This window comes from Coffea arabica, chromosome 4e (genome assembly GCF_036785885.1).
Source record: "Coffea arabica cultivar ET-39 chromosome 4e, Coffea Arabica ET-39 HiFi, whole genome shotgun sequence".
NCBI lineage: Eukaryota > Viridiplantae > Streptophyta > Magnoliopsida > Gentianales > Rubiaceae > Coffea > Coffea arabica.
The window spans coordinates 3,374,502-3,389,813 of NC_092317.1; the positions used below are offsets into that span (position 1 = coordinate 3,374,502).

Consider the following 15,312-nt stretch of genomic DNA (forward strand, 5'->3'; position numbering starts at 1 on the left):
TAATCCTCCCTAGGGCCTAACTCACAGGCCCAGTCCATCACTTTTATCCCGTTTCAGTTTTTCCGCTCCAAAGTCTCCAACGTTTCATTACTTTCTTCTTCTCTTCACCGGCGGTGGTGAAACCTTTTATTGCTGATCCCCAACCCTAAATAATACCAGATTGTTCTGTAGTTCTCCGTCTATCTGGGATTGAATTCTCCCAATAAACAATCCTTGTTTCTACTTCCTTAATAAAGTCAATCAATTTTGCTAGTGTTTTTATCAAATTAGCCTTTTCTTCTTTTTTTGGGGGGAAACCTGAAACAAAGCAGTAAAGATGGTGTTAGCGCAATTAGGATCGAGCATCTCGCGTGCTCTTCAGCAGATGAGCAATGCGACAATCATCGATGAAAAAGTTCTTAACGAATGCCTCAACGAGATCACCAGGGCTTTGCTTCAAGCCGATGTTCAATTCAAACTTGTCCGAGATATGCAGACTAATATTAAAAAGATCGTCAATCTGGATGACCTCGCTGCTGGTCACAATAAGCGTAGGATTATCCAGCAGGTATATTTCATTTCTAGTCCGTGATTATTAATTTGGTTTTGTCTCTATAGTTTTGGTGTTGTAATTGTGGCCTTTTCTCTATTTTTTATATGATTTTTTTTTAGTTTGGGATAAAATTGTTAATGAAAGGAGGAGAATCGTAGGAGTGAGCAAAAAGAAATTAGTTGATTACTGAATTGAATGAATGCTTCAATTTAGTCAGAAGAAAAGAAGGGAATTTATTTTGCAATGATTTGGGTCCAAGAACTGAATTTTGAGGGTGCTGGTTTGAAATTGGACTCAATCATTCGTTAAGGGGTGAAAAATAGGAAAACAGAAGAGGACAAATTTCGGTTGAGGTCAGGTTGAGTGTATATTTGCGAAGGGTGGTGACTGCGGAATTGGTTTAGGTGGGTGACAGTCGGATGAGGTTTTATTGCTTGGAAAAGCAGTGTCTTTGTTGTTTTTGGTGTTGGTTATAGAGCATAATATTTGATTGTGGATCGTAGAGAAGCAGTTTAAGCTACGGGTGGACCTTTTGCCAGGTGAAATTGAAGAGCTATTGTCTTGTGGACTTGGGACTGTTTCTGATTTGATTTTGTATGAAACTGACAAATTTGTACAATGATATTAAAATATTTTGTAATAGATATGATGCTTTCGATGTGTCATTCTTGCTGCTATCAAACAAGGCTTCAAGGGTTAACTTGGAAATTTACATCCCTCCATTTACATCTTTTAACGGCATGCAGGCTGAACAATAATGAATATACAAATGGAATGGAATTCGAGTGGAAGTATTTGTTTTCTCAATATAAGATCAAGAGCAGATGTATTGTGCTCTGTATAAAAATTCATTATGAGATCTTTCCATTACTTCAATTTTTTTCTTCTTGGATTCCATTAGTTTTTTGAATCGTTTCTATTACATTCTAGAACTTTTTGGGGGTCAAAAGTGAAAGCATCTTGTATGGAGGGATTAAATTTGCTAATCTAGGATGGGATTCTGCATGCCATTCATATGAAATTATGCAATTACTTTGTAGAGTTGCTTGGAAAAGGACTGCTTTGTAAGATTGGTTCCTTATATTTCGAGTTGTCTACCAAGTTTTGATGACTTTTACAAGATGCATTGACTTGATATTTTCTTTTTCTTCTGGGTTAACATTGTCTGACAACAGTCCCTCTGCATTCAGCCTTTGTCTCTTTCTTTTTCTTTCTTACCATCTTCTGATTTTTTAGGATGGTTTTCTTGTTTGTAGGCGATATTTAATGAGCTCTGCAAGATGCTGGATCCCGGAAAACCTTCATTCACCCCTAAGAAAGGCAAAACGAGTATCGTAATGTTTGTAGGATTGCAAGGTACTTGAATGTTTTGACTGATGCCTTCTGAGTTCTGTCTTACTTAACTAACTTGAAACATTTTTTATCAGCTGTTGGATCTATCCTAATATCATGTGGTTGATTGGCTCCAGTGAAATTCTTTATCGTGCTAACTTTCTTCGTCTAGATCTCTCAAATTGTTGTCATTGCAGAAGGTTCTTTTGCTTGTGCTCTTCTTTGATGAGATACATATGATCATTTCATGAATAATTCACAGGGTCGGGCAAAACTACTACATGTACAAAATACGCGTACTACCACCAGAAGAAGGGCTGGAAACCTGCTTTGGTATGTGCTGATACATTTAGGGCTGGTGCTTTTGATCAGTTGAAGCAAAATGCAACAAAAGCTAAAATCCCCTTTTATGGAAGGTACCTTTTCCACTAAAGTATCAAACTTTGTGTCTTTTCATTGATTTAGGGCCTTCATACAGTTGTAATGTTAGATTGTGATGAGCTTACATAATCCTTCCATTTCCATGGCACAATTCTTGCCAAGATTTCTACGAAATGTCATTAAGTTGCTATTAATTACCAGATATATGGTTTAGATAAATGAAATTATGTATCATTTGCTCACTTGAAACTTTTGTGGTTTTGTTGCTCTTTCTAACTAGTTAGTGGAAGACAATTGATGAAGAGGGCTCTCATTACCTTTTTAGTAGCTCATATCTTCTGATTGTTAGTTTTTTTTTATTATTCATTTTTTTTAATCCATACATGTTGTGACATTGCTTTAGTTGAGATTGAAGTTTGAGCATTGTTCAATTTTTTTAATGCATCAATTCTTTAAAGGAATAATCTAATTGAATGCTCAAATTGAGTACTTTGGCAATTGATGTTTAGGGTTAGATCTTGCTCTTTCTTTGCTTTTCACTTTTTTTTTGCTCTTTCACTGCTTATGCTAGGAGTTCATTGTGCATGTGTTGATTTTATAACAGCTACATGGAGTCAGATCCGGTTAAAATAGCAGTTGAAGGTGTTGAAAGATTCAAGAAGGAAAACTGTGATCTTATAATTATTGACACCAGTGGACGCCACAAACAGGAAGCAGCCCTTTTTGAAGAGATGCGTCAAGTTTCCGAAGCAACTGTGTGTTTTTCTACTCTCCATTGTTTATATGTTTTTGAAGATCCAAATTTCTCCTTCCTGAAGGTTTCAGGAACTGGAACTTGCTTAATTTCTATATCTGATGGTTTCAGAATCCAGATCTTGTTATATTTGTCATGGATAGCAGTATCGGTCAGGCAGCTTTTGATCAAGCCCAAGCATTCAAGCAAAGTGTTGCAGTTGGAGCTGTTATTGTTACTAAAATGGATGGTCATGCAAAGGGAGGTGGTGCTCTTAGTGCGTAAGTGCAGACTTCATACGTTTTCCTTGGATACGGACTTATCTGTTGGTCATTTGAGACATTTATAATTTTCTCATTTGCTGGAAAACTAGTTCTGTGAAGTTAGCTGGGTCATCCTTTTTATACTAAGACTACGTAGATGATGATATTTAGTGGGCTAACAAAACTAGAATCTGCAGAAACCTAAACAAAGCTCATTGTTACTCTCAAGGAAGAAAAGATGACATATTTAATGACAATAAATAAATAAATAAAAGTATTGCTTGATTTGTCTAATTTTAGAATGCACCTAGACGCTCCTCATTGAGATGCTGGTAGTACAGTTTCATGGAGTAATGAAGTGATGACTTTTCTACTTTCCATGTGCAGGGTTGCAGCTACTAAAAGTCCTGTCATATTTATTGGGACTGGTGAACATATGGATGAATTTGAAGTTTTTGATGTAAAACCATTCGTAAGCCGTCTTTTAGGTTTGTAATTCTGTTCCTGTAGTCTGATATACTTGTCTTTGCCTTTGCAATGTTTCTGTTGAACTATCTCTCGGCTACCCTGTTATGGCTCACAATTGATGTTCATAATTTTAATTGCTCTAGGCATGGGTGACTGGTCTGGCTTCATGGACAAAATTCATGAAGTTGTCCCAATGGATCAACAGCCTGAGCTGCTTCAAAAGCTTTCTGAAGGAAATTTCACATTGAGGATTATGTACGAGCAATTCCAGAACATACTGAAAATGGGACCAATTGGACAGGTTTATTTCTTCTTGTTTCACCATATGTATCTGGAGTTATTTGGATGAGTTTCAGAAGTAAGAATAGCCTTTCAATTTGAGAGAATCAGTGGTTAAACCATTTCACTTTGGACGTGGAAGCATGCAGAAGCAGTGAGAGTTTCAGTCAACACTTTTGAAGGCCAGTTTTTGTTCAAGAATGACAACATAACCTTCTAAAGCAATCCTATTGAAATGCTTAGAAATTGTTCTTTTTGGACTTTTTTTGCTATTTCCATTTACGCATATTCAGATACAGCTGGCTCTTTTGATGTTTATTCCCTCTAGGATGGATTAGAATGGTATTGAATGAAAACTTGGAATCACGGCCTATTGGCTTACATTATCATCCACAAAATTCCTTCCACCCTGCCTACAGACAGGAACAAAAAGAGCAAGAAGCTACTTTTGTAAATAATTTCTGTTCTTCAGTTGACCTTTTCTGAAAGTGGCTCTTATGACTTGCTTGATTCTTGTAGGTATTCTCAATGCTCCCAGGATTTAGTGCAGAGTTGATGCCAAAAGGTCATGAAAAAGAAAGCCAGGCAAAGATCAAACGCTACATGACAATGATGGATTCAATGACGAACGAAGGTATGTTTATTATGTTAGGTTGGAAATTGGAATTAGTCTGCCCTTGAATACATATTTCTATGAAGAATTTCATGCAAGTTTGTTTCACCATGGTCTTTTTTTTTTTTCCCGTTGTTTACTGCAGAGTTGGATAGTTCCAATCCCAAGTTAATCAATGAATCACGGATAATGCGGATAGCAAGGGGGTCTGGTCGTCAAGTAAGAGAAGTGATGGAAATGTTCGAAGAGTACAAGCGCCTTGCCAAGATCTGGAGCAAGATGAAAGGACTCAAAATCCCAAAGAAGGGAGAAATGAGTGCCTTATCTCGAAATATGAACGCTCAGCACATGAGCAAAGTTCTCCCACCTCAGATGCTGAAGCAGATTGGTGGGATGGGAGGTCTGCAAAACTTGATGAAGCAAATGGGCTCGATGGGCTCTGCTAAAGAGATGATGGGGATGTTTGGAGGTGGAGATAAGTAGTTCCTTTGCATCTTGGACAAATGGGTGACTGATCTGTCTTCACATGCTAAGTGGTTTTAGTTGAGAGGACGGCCATTGTGACTCTGAAGCACCTGGTCGTCTCTTGTTACTCTCTGCGCATCAGTTTTTGATAATCACGCAAGGGTGATGGAGTAATTGAATTTTTAATGACGGAAGGATCTCCCTGTTTTATACCTCTGTAGCAACTGGGTTTTCAGTTTTGTATGTATTTAGTGGAAAGCTTTTTTTTTTGGCCCCATGGAATAGGTTTAGATTATTTTGGTCTGATACCTCTTTAAAGTTAAGATGTGTCTCAACTTTTCTTTTTCAATTACTAACATGTAGAACATTCAATGAAGTAGGGATGCCTGCATGCGGTCTCTTCAGTTAACAGAAGCAGGAAGCAGTGTTGAATTTTTAGGGCTTCATTGAGTCATCAGTTGGGTAATTAAGCTCATCAGTTGCGCCATTTCACCTGCAGAAAGAAATGAGCTACGCGTTCCCGAGTTTTTCAACCGTTCTTTTTACCTACCAAAGTTCGTCAATCAAGGCTCAAAAGCAATCTACAAACATCTAATGTTTCATAAGCAACACGAAGCTATGTTCCTAACCATTTGAATTCCCCATTTCAGCAAGTATTCAGACTATGAGCTGCCATATTAGTCCATATGATTCATCTGGAACTGCAATTTGTAATTACAAGATAGTAGCATTGTTCACTTATTTATTCATGACTAATATGCTACACAGCTCAGGAAAGCAGTATATCACATCCAGGAAACGCTCGGAGACGTCTTCAGCGTCTGATATATGCATGGTATTGATGGCCCGGACTATACATTAATCAAATCACCGTTCTAAAAATTTTGAAAGAACGCTCTCTCTAGAGGAGGTTTCTTCAGCATCTTTCTCAGATTTATCAGGAGATTTATCAAGAGCATAGCGAAGAATAGAGTTAATTTGGGTTCGTAAACTAGCATTGTCGATGAACACATCTGTCAGCATCTTCCTCAATTCATCATCCCGTGTTCTTGTAGCTCGGCCAGCTGTACTGGAACTTGCAGAAGTGACGATATTCTCAACGTCTTCTGCAAGGAGCTGTGCCTGTTTGATTCAGGAAGACAAGCTAAGATTACAAAAGCTATCATCCTCCTTAACTGACCAATATGTCGCTCAAAAACATTTAAAGCTTCTCGTCCAACAAACCAAAAGTACAAAATCCAGCTAAATTTCCAGATTAATAAGATAGACTGACTTTGCACCCTCTCTCTCTCCATTAAACTTCTATTTATGAATTCAAAAACCCTTTAAAATGATTAAGGAGAAAGCAAACTAGGTATTAGCACCATATTTTTCACAAGCACGCAGGTGGTTTTTATGTTTAGAATCTTAACCATGTATACAATCTCTTCAAAACCACCAAGCATGCAGCTGTATAAGATTCAGACGTCTTCATTTGCTATTTTAGCACCTCGGAATCGTTCTGTTATTGTGCCTCACCAAAATAATCTAAAGCATGCCTGAATGAAACGTGAATATGGAGCCATCCCTCTGTGTGTTACATTGTCTTATAATAGTTAGCTAAGTCGCCTACTTGACACCTATATTACCAACATGAAAGATCGATTAAATCATGACTGCTGAGACTTTGCTCACAACTGACTCCAATATACCATAAAACCAACCTAAAGGTGTAGGACATACCTCCGCAAGCAGAAGACCTATTCGATTATCGGATGTACCCAATATATCAATTGCTTCAGAAGGAGATGAAGTGTCCATGGAGAGTTTAATTTCTTCTTCAATTAGGAAATTAACACTGCACTCTTCAAGTCGACTGCGGAGAACTTCACACTCATGCAGCAGCTTCGCATTAGCAGCATTAGAGTGTTCCCTTCTTTGCCTTTCCTCCTGAAGAATCCTCTGAAACAGTAATCATGAGCCTTTTTATTATCCATGGGATACCAGATACATTAACAAACATCAGAAAATCACATGAAGATAAAAGGATTAAAGGAAATGGATGCTTATATATGAACCACACAACACAGCTCATCTATCCTAAATGGGCCATGTCTATGTTGATACATGAAATTTCCTATACCCTTTCATTTAAAAAGGAACTTATGTTTTTTTCCATCAAATCCTTCCAAATTCTACATCAAATGTATGGACAACAAAATTGAAATCCTTGATACTTGTTGAGCCCAAATGCACAAAAAAAGTATGATCCATAATACTACCTCTGCTTCAATCTTTTCATTTGCCAACCTAACAAGATCCTGCTTCAACTCTAACTGAGAATTTCGAAGAGACTTGACTTCCTTAGCAAGGATCTTTAGGTCCAATTTGGATTTCGTTTCTGATTCTTCATGATGTTTTAGGAGATTCTCAACCTGCTCCTTGGCAACATCCAATTCCTGCCGCAACCTATCATTGTCAAGGACAATGGAGTTTTTGGTTGTTTCAAGAAGACCCTTCTCCTCCTGAACATTTATGGTCAAGTCATGTACTGCTAAAAACATTAAGATCTCAAAGTTTTGACAGGAGAGACAAAGAACCTACACCTGTTCACTTTTCAACTTCAACTCCATCTCTATACACTTTCTCCTAAGTTCCTCCATATCCCATTGCACTTGAGTAACTCTTTCTCTTTCATTTATGATTGCCTGCTGCAAGCTTTCTTCTCCAGTCTGCTTCATGGTTTCAAGTTCAGTTTCTAAATCCTTCACCTGGAAATACAAAGCAAGCACTGTTTTCAACAGGACAAATTTCTGAACCCATCAGAAATTATAACTCCAAGAACTCATAGTGAGACATCATTTTCAGACAGAATATATGTAGTTGTCAGGCTAACACGGTGGACCAAAATGAATAATAAGTTAATGAAAGAGAATTCAACAGCAAAATGAAGCATTTCTTGAAAAGCGTCATAGTTATTCCATGAGCTTAAAAAAATTAATTTCCAACTTCACAAGTGTTAATTATTAAAAAAAAAAAAAAAAAAAACAAAGACAGCAAAAGAAAAGGAAAAAACCAAACCAAGTAAACATAATCAGCGAAAAGTTCAAGTAACGCTAGGACTGCTCGGATATATTTGAGCTATGGACTATTTGGTCCCCGGACCCTTCCCCCCCCCCCCCCCCCCCGCGTGGCGGGGAAAAAAATATCCAAGCTAGCAAATACTGTCAAAGAGTCTACGCAAGCTGGGATGAACTGCAATATGTATAACAAAACAACTATGGCTAAGTGTCCAATAACCTGAAAGGGTCTCCAAGACATTTCTCCTCTAAATCACCCACAAGGGAGGTCGCTTTGTTTTTACCCTTGCCTCTTAGCTCACTTAAATCATTTTCCTCCACTGACAAACTTCAACAAACTTATCCATAACATTTTAATTTAAAATCCAGCAAGAATAAAAAAGAAATCTACAATACTCTGGCAGGAAATAAGTGAAAAGTAATTACATCTCAAGTCATGGAAGATTCCTAGAAGCAACAAGGAGAAGTTACATCTTATTTCCTAAAGGATTCCTATATCAAAATTGATTGGGATTTAATCTTCAACATATTTGCATACTATTGCTTTTCGGTCCGTGTATGAAAAAGTTAAGTTGGAAAATACCTTTGTTGAAAGATATTGTCTGACAGCAAGCTCTTGACTTAATCTTGCAGTGAGATCTTCTACATCTGTCCTTGCTATATTTAGCCTTTGTTTTAAAGTATTGAGAATTCTGTTCATCTTATTCTGTTCTTCAGTTGGAAGAACAATTGATACATCATGTCCTGAGCTTGTGAGCAAAACATCAATTTGTGCAGCACCAGAACCATCAGGACGTTCAAGCACTACAGAACTTGCGTCACTTTCAATACTATCTCCCGATAGTGTCCTAGCATTGCTCAGATTTTGAGTTCCAGAAAGAGGTTCCATTTTGTCTTCGTTATTAGCTATAAACTGTGAAGCACCTGTTTTAAGCATGTGGTGGTCTGTCACAGTATCCTTGTCAATCAACGTCATGTTATGATGGAAACCTTTTTCATTCCCTTCAATAGGCTTCTTTGAAGGCCTCAAATTATTCACAGAGAACCCGCCATCCTCGACACTCGCTATTGCTGCACTGGTGATTTCTGGTTCATATGATGCATTACCCATGCCAAGTTCATGGTGAATTTCCATTCCATGCCTTGCTGTCCCAAGCTCAGATGCCTTGTAACTAGAATCATTCCCATAATCTGATGCAAATGATGAACCAGTAACTAAAGAACCATCTGAATAGTTCAAAATTTGATCGGCGGGAACAAAAAAAGTAGCAGGTGAATTTGCATCTGAAGCACTCTGATTTGCCTCATAGAATGCTGAAAATTATCATAATAAATAAGAGAAATCAGTATAGCCAAAAGTTTGTCAACTAGGTCAATGCACAAGAAAACAAAAAACCAAAGAACAATCAAAGGTAAATGTTCAAAACACCTACACGACCTTGCAGCCGCTTCAAGCTCAAGAAAGACCGCAACAGGAAAACTCCTCGACAAATCAATATCAGACAGCAACTTTTCAATCCAATCCCCCAAAGAACACCTACGCTGATATAAAGACAACTAACTTAAGAGTGATATCCAAAAATGAGTTTATGAAACCATAATAGCTTCCAACTGGAAAGATATCTGTTTAAATAAGATATATGTGCATGTAATACCTATCCATTACCAAGATACAAGCCCAAGAATGGTAAATCAAAGATAAGAAAAATTCGAAAGAAACAAAAGTAAAATTTTACTAACTTCCTCTATCAGCTCCTTGCTTTTTGTCCTCAAAAGCCCTTTGGATGGAGCTGGGGGCAACTTTTTCTTGGGAAATGCCCTTTTAAGCTGCAAAAGAAAAGTTTAGCAAAAAATTATTCAGGTTTTAAAACGACTCAAGGTCCCATACTAGAATAGACAAATGATTTTAAAATCTTCCATAGTACAGCATATGACTCCATTTACCAAGCCTTGAAGCAGTAACGAATTTTAGTATTTAACCGTGTTCAGTAATCACTTCTTCAGAGGATACAACATAAACATCTTAAGACCTGATGAAAATATTTGACTCACATCAGAATATAGCTTCAAGAAATCGCTAAATCTTCTTAATATTCCTCGTAAAGTAGTAGATCCTTCTGGTGACTGGATACCAACTTGGACCCTGTAGAACTGTCATTTATGAATGTTAACCCACAATAACAGTAACCAACCATATGTAAAAAGCTTTTCTGCGATCCATGCATATAAAGGCAGACAACTTTTGCATCATATAATTACATAGGTAAATCACATAAAGTTGTCCCATACCCTTCTAAGCATTCATTTGATTAGGGACATCCAAGCAGAAGGGGTTGGGGAAACATAAAATAGGTAAAAAATAAAAAATGCTAAAGTAATGATCTCAAAACAGATGTCAGATAATCATTTAGGGTAGAATCATCAAATTAAAGGTAACTCCCAACTAAAAACCAAATATGGCCTGTGATAGAAGTATAATGAAGAAGATTATATACCACAGTAGGATCTAAACCTCTGCCTTTTGGTATGATAGTCCAAGAAGGAACTGTGACGCAATAGCTCCACCCTGTACGAAAGTCGTGTGGCCAAACAGAGTTCCGTCCTTCCTGTAACAGCACACACATAGGGCTGGCTGTTACTAAAGGCATGTCTTGAATTCTGAAAATAATCTTACACAGAAAATTAAACTGTTGAGCTCAAGATCAGAGCCAGTATAAAAGGGGGAAAAGAAGATCATACAGCAAATCACCCTAAAAGTCATCCTAAAGTAGCCAATTATGGCCTGCACTCGAGCAACTAAACCTCACCAGCAGAAGTTCAAGTATGTCACTATACCAAATGAAATAGTAGGAAAAATTATGATGGTGGCGAATATTCAAATGACCTTTTGCATGAAGGATAGACTCTATAATGGTGTAATTTTACGGTATGCAAAAGTATTATATTAATCTAGGCATTGAAGAGCCTGTTTGAAGCAGCATTTGGAAGCTTAATTAATAAAGGTTCCCTGACTTTTGAAGATCATTTGGCAGCACAAAGGAAAAGTTAGGGCCACAAAACACGAAAAAGGAAAAATTTTCAAGTAAAAACTTACCCACAACTAGCTTTTGAAAATGCTAAAGGATTCTAACTTTGTGATTCTCGATTTACTATCGTCCCACGGTTGAGTTCCAACGACCCAAAAGAACTACAAAATTTCGGCTAGCTCGTGCAAATGTTAAAAGATTCTAACTTTCTTCTTCTAAATTGGTTACCCATTCACGGCTGGGCCCCAATAACCCAACAGCAATAAAAATTTACCGCAGCAACAAAAATCTACCAGCATATAGCTTCCTAAATGAAAAGATTCTAACTTTCTGATTCTCAATTGCCTATCCAGTCAATCTTGAGCTCCAAAAAACCGAAAGACAAAACCAGATAAGAAACGGAAAAGTTAAACCGAGGGAAAAAAATAGAAATCTTGAATAAAATCCAGGAAAAGAAAAGGTCCAATCTTGAATTACATCAGAACACAGTCATAATTCACCAGAGTAATAATAGCTTAGTACCCAAATGCGAGGGGGAGGGCTCCAATCCATGCCTAATGGGAGCGGCGAAGTACCGTCGTGTCGGTGCTGGTTCGGGGGCGGACTACCCCTACTCTTGTTGTTCTCATCGAAACTGTGTCGTCTTGTGGGATGGAGAGCTAGAGATTCGATGAGAGTAGGATCGGTGGCGCCCAAATCGAATAGGTAGAGCGAGTAATCGTGGTGTCCTCCATACATATTCATCGTCCTCGTCCCCCGTCGTCGCCTTGCTCCTTCTGGTGGTGTTGGGTTTTCGACGCCAAGTGTGCCGGTGTCTGTCCGACGTTCAACGTCTTCAAAGCGGGGTTTATACCTGATATTTCCAGGTGTAGTTGGCTACTGTCATCACAAGGACTCGAGTGGGGTGTTGTACCTGGTGCATTAATAGTCGTACCATAATAGCTCTGACTGGGGAAAAGGAGATGACTTGCTCCCAAAATATGGCTAACAACTGTTCATAAATTGGCTGTGTTTGGAAGAACACCGTAGCAGTAATGTATTTAAAATATATATATAATTAAAAAAAGTTTTATGATACAAATAAAATACTAGTAATACCTATAAATAATAAGTTATCCAAAATAATACCCTATGGGCGACATATGCCTCTTGTTCTACTTGGCACTTCGCGCATTAATAACGTTGTCAGAAAATTTTGTAGAAGATGTGACCTTTATCAGGCTAAACGAAAATTACTAGTGCAAACAGTTAAAATGACCTGTTTGTGTAAATCGGTGTGGTTTTGGCTATTAGGTGGTACAACTTAACCGTAATGACGAGAGATGTAAATCAATCAAGTTATTTAACTCAAAATCGAGAGAAGCTCGGTCTAATGCCCTATTCGAACTTGATATTGATTAAATTCAAATCGAATTCTTAATAAAGTATTTTAGTTTAGGAAGAGTAGAGAAAACTAAGACTCGAGTACTTATTGAAGGCTCGAGTACTTATTGAAGCCTATCAAATAATATGAATGATTTAATTATTTATTGCAAAATCACATTCATAGGTAGGAGAGTTATAAAATTTATCAAAAAATAAAGTTTGAGAACTCAAGCTTATCCGAGTTGTGCACAACATGTGTACTCTGTGGTCTTTAGTCGAGCTTGAGTGTCAAGCTTACTACTTGTTCGAGTTTGGGTTCAAGCTCAAATAGCATAAACAATGCTTGAGTTTGAACCTGAATATGGTACCATAAGAATTTAAGTCGACTTGATAACACTCATAGTCATGATGGCAACTCATCCACCTTTAAATGGTATGGAGATAACCATAATAAATCAGCTAAGTCAATGTTTTAGTACGAAAATATGGTTTTAGTTAGGAGGCTAATGGACAATTTCAAAAACCCCCTTTAATGTGTATAACAATATCACTCGGTACTTCTAAACTTCGAGAAATCTCATATAGTTCTCTTATTTTTAACTTTTTATAATATTATCAACCTATTCCAAATAGTAGGAAAGGTTTTTGAAATTATCCCATGTTTTTTTTGTATGAAACTAACATGGAACATGCGATTGAGAAAGAATTGATCTTTGCCACAATATTTGAAGAATCATAACTTGCACCAATATGTTAAAACTCGGACCATAGAGTGAATCGAAAAACTTTTCAATTTGTAGTTTGATCGGTTCAACCGATTCTTGACCAAATATGATCGATTCAATTAATTTTTTAGGTTATTTGTTGAACCAAATTGAAGGTAAGGCCGGTTCGCTGTTCAACTGGTCGAATCGACCGATCCAATCCGATTTTCAAAACACTGCTTGCACCATATAAATAACATTTACATAGAAAGTATGTTTCAATGCTCTATATTCAGTGCAAAAAAAAAGTCCAAATCCCTGCAAACAAACAATATGTAAATGAAATTTTAAAAAATTAAGGAAGGGCTCTTAGATTTTTTCTTGATGTTAAGTTCAGGGTTCAAATCCTGATAGTACTAGAGATAAAGAGAGTGTAGAGAGGGATGAGAAGACTCGAGGGGCAAAAAAAAAAGATTTTCTCCAATACATTTTCATCAAGCCTCGTCTCCCTTTCACCAAAAGCAACCCAACATAAATGTAGTGGTACTCTGGTTTTCTTACGTCCTTTCCACCACAATCACTAATAATTGTACCATGTACAGTGGTGGATACATGACAAGCTGACGAAGATCACAAACTCGTGTGAATTGCGTTACGTAATTAATGACAAGTTCGAAGGCAGGCTAGGCAAAAAAGAAAAAAAGAGAAGAAGATTGACTGATGTAACGAAAGTAATAGCAACGTATTGTATTTGTGCCCACCAGCTCCGACTACCACATGGATGGGAACTAGCTTATAGATGAGACAATGCATTCAAGAGCAACATTACATGCATACTATAGTAGAGAAACCAATTAGTCTAACTGCTGAAATTAAAGTATTCATCTGCAGCTTCTTAAGTTTAGAATGCTCTATTCACCTTGCCCAGCCGGACCCTCAATCTCAAACCCATATATATATATGCGCACGTATGGCATGTCAATCATTTAGTCTGGGCAGTTGTCCTTACTTGCGTTATTTTCTCATAAAAATTGCGTGTTCGAGTTTTGCTGTTAGTATAAGAATTGTGTTAATTGACGAACTGTTAAAATCTTATAAGCGACTAATAATTTGTATGTCTTGATGTTTAATGGGAGTCAAAATCGAACTCATTTAAACTTATTATTTCCAAAAAAAAAAAAAGCATAGATGTTAGATTACCCTTACCCCTACACTCAAAATTAACAATAATCCTTACACTTTTTGGCAACGCTCAATTTCTCCACACACAACTTTCTTTTGCCTCTTAAGTTTTTTCCGCAACCAAAAAAAAAAAAAAATAAAGTAGAAAATATATAGATCTAGACAGAGAAAAGGAGCGAGCCCATGTAACCGGGGGAATACCGGGGAGGAATTATTCTGGCTGTGGAGGCACCGAATCCTACTAAGTTGTTATATACGTGCATTTAACTTTTTGCTGTGGAAGTGAACCCTACATTACAGGCCACTCTTCTCTCCACTCTGCCATCATTCTTTAAAGCTGTAATGCAGATTGCGTATTCCTACAGGCTAGAGGTGGTCCTGATGATCATATGTATCACGTCCGTTTCTCTCCACACCACCTTCATCTCCATGCTCCAATATAATTGAGTCATGTTGTTCTACAGCATTGAAGACCGGAGGGCTAGCTGCTGCAAGTCCAGCCATGCTTTTCCACAGCTTTCTTGAACTTCTATTAGCTGCTATCCTAACTCTTTGAGCTAATCAAGAAGCTCAAGAAAGCTACGGGAAAACAAGGCACATTAGGACTTCATGATTTTATCTTAGCGGCGATCCAACTTCCTATATATATCTTCTTCTCCAACTTGCTGGAGTTTAGCAGTATACGGTTTTATGTTGAACAGCTAACCCTGGTAATTTTACTATCCTTGTGTGGTGTTTTAAAGAATCTTAATATGTAAACCAAAATTTTCGATAAATCGTTATTTCATTTTTTGTTTAATCATCTTCCCTTTCAACTAAGTTTTATGCTGCATTGTAGCGTCAATGTTATTATGAACAAAATTTGGACTTGTCCATTCCAGAGTCTTGTGGGTCTTAATTTGTCGTGATC

General features: G+C 37.4%; 2 protein-coding genes across 3 annotated transcripts; one reads left to right on the forward strand and one right to left on the reverse strand.

Annotated features, from left to right (window-relative positions):
- Positions 1–106: 106 nt before the first annotated feature.
- Positions 107–5,442, forward strand: LOC113741709 (signal recognition particle subunit SRP54 2). Its single transcript, XM_027269305.2, has 9 exons — positions 107–547; positions 1,789–1,888; positions 2,127–2,280; positions 2,850–3,000; positions 3,111–3,259; positions 3,629–3,729; positions 3,853–4,010; positions 4,508–4,622; positions 4,747–5,442. Exons 1-9 carry the CDS (start codon positions 317–319, stop codon positions 5,082–5,084), a joined length of 1,497 nt encoding a protein of 498 aa, XP_027125106.1. The 5' UTR covers positions 107–316; the 3' UTR covers positions 5,085–5,442.
- A 294-nt stretch (positions 5,443–5,736) lies between these two features.
- Positions 5,737–12,172, reverse strand: LOC113741708 (PX domain-containing protein EREL2). Of its 2 annotated transcripts, none has more exons than XM_027269304.2 (10): positions 11,674–12,172; positions 10,621–10,731; positions 10,178–10,276; positions 9,866–9,952; positions 9,559–9,667; positions 8,709–9,439; positions 7,652–7,816; positions 7,328–7,570; positions 6,789–7,007; positions 5,737–6,188 (listed from the first exon to the last, which is right to left on the reverse strand). In XM_027269304.2, the coding sequence occupies exons 1-10, from the start codon at positions 11,893–11,895 to the stop codon at positions 5,934–5,936; spliced, it is 2,241 nt and encodes a 746-aa protein (XP_027125105.1). In that variant the 5' UTR covers positions 11,896–12,172; the 3' UTR covers positions 5,737–5,933. The 2 variants fall into 2 exon arrangements, with proteins under 2 accessions (XP_027125105.1, XP_071903291.1); XM_072047190.1 differs by having other exon boundaries at positions 10,621–10,783; positions 11,674–11,812.
- Positions 12,173–15,312: the final 3,140 nt, after the last annotated feature.

Excerpts from the sequence above, each read along its gene's own strand:
- LOC113741709 (XM_027269305.2), top strand. The coding sequence starts at position 317 with ATGGTGTTAGCGCAATTAGGATCGAGCATCTCGCGTGCTCTTCAGCAG. Across the intron at positions 548-1,788 it reads AGCGTAGGATTATCCAGCAG|GCGATATTTAATGAGCTCTG; the intron begins GTATATTTCATT and ends TCTTGTTTGTAG. Across the intron at positions 1,889-2,126 it reads AATGTTTGTAGGATTGCAAG|GGTCGGGCAAAACTACTACA; the intron begins GTACTTGAATGT and ends AATAATTCACAG.
- LOC113741708 (XM_027269304.2), bottom strand. The coding sequence starts at position 11,895 with ATGAATATGTATGGAGGACACCACGATTACTCGCTCTACCTATTCGAT. Across the intron at positions 10,732-11,673 it reads GCCCTCCCCCTCGCATTTGG|GAAGGACGGAACTCTGTTTG; the intron begins GTACTAAGCTAT and ends GTGCTGTTACAG. Across the intron at positions 9,440-9,558 it reads TGAAGCGGCTGCAAGGTCGT|CATTCTATGAGGCAAATCAG; the intron begins GTAGGTGTTTTG and ends GATAATTTTCAG.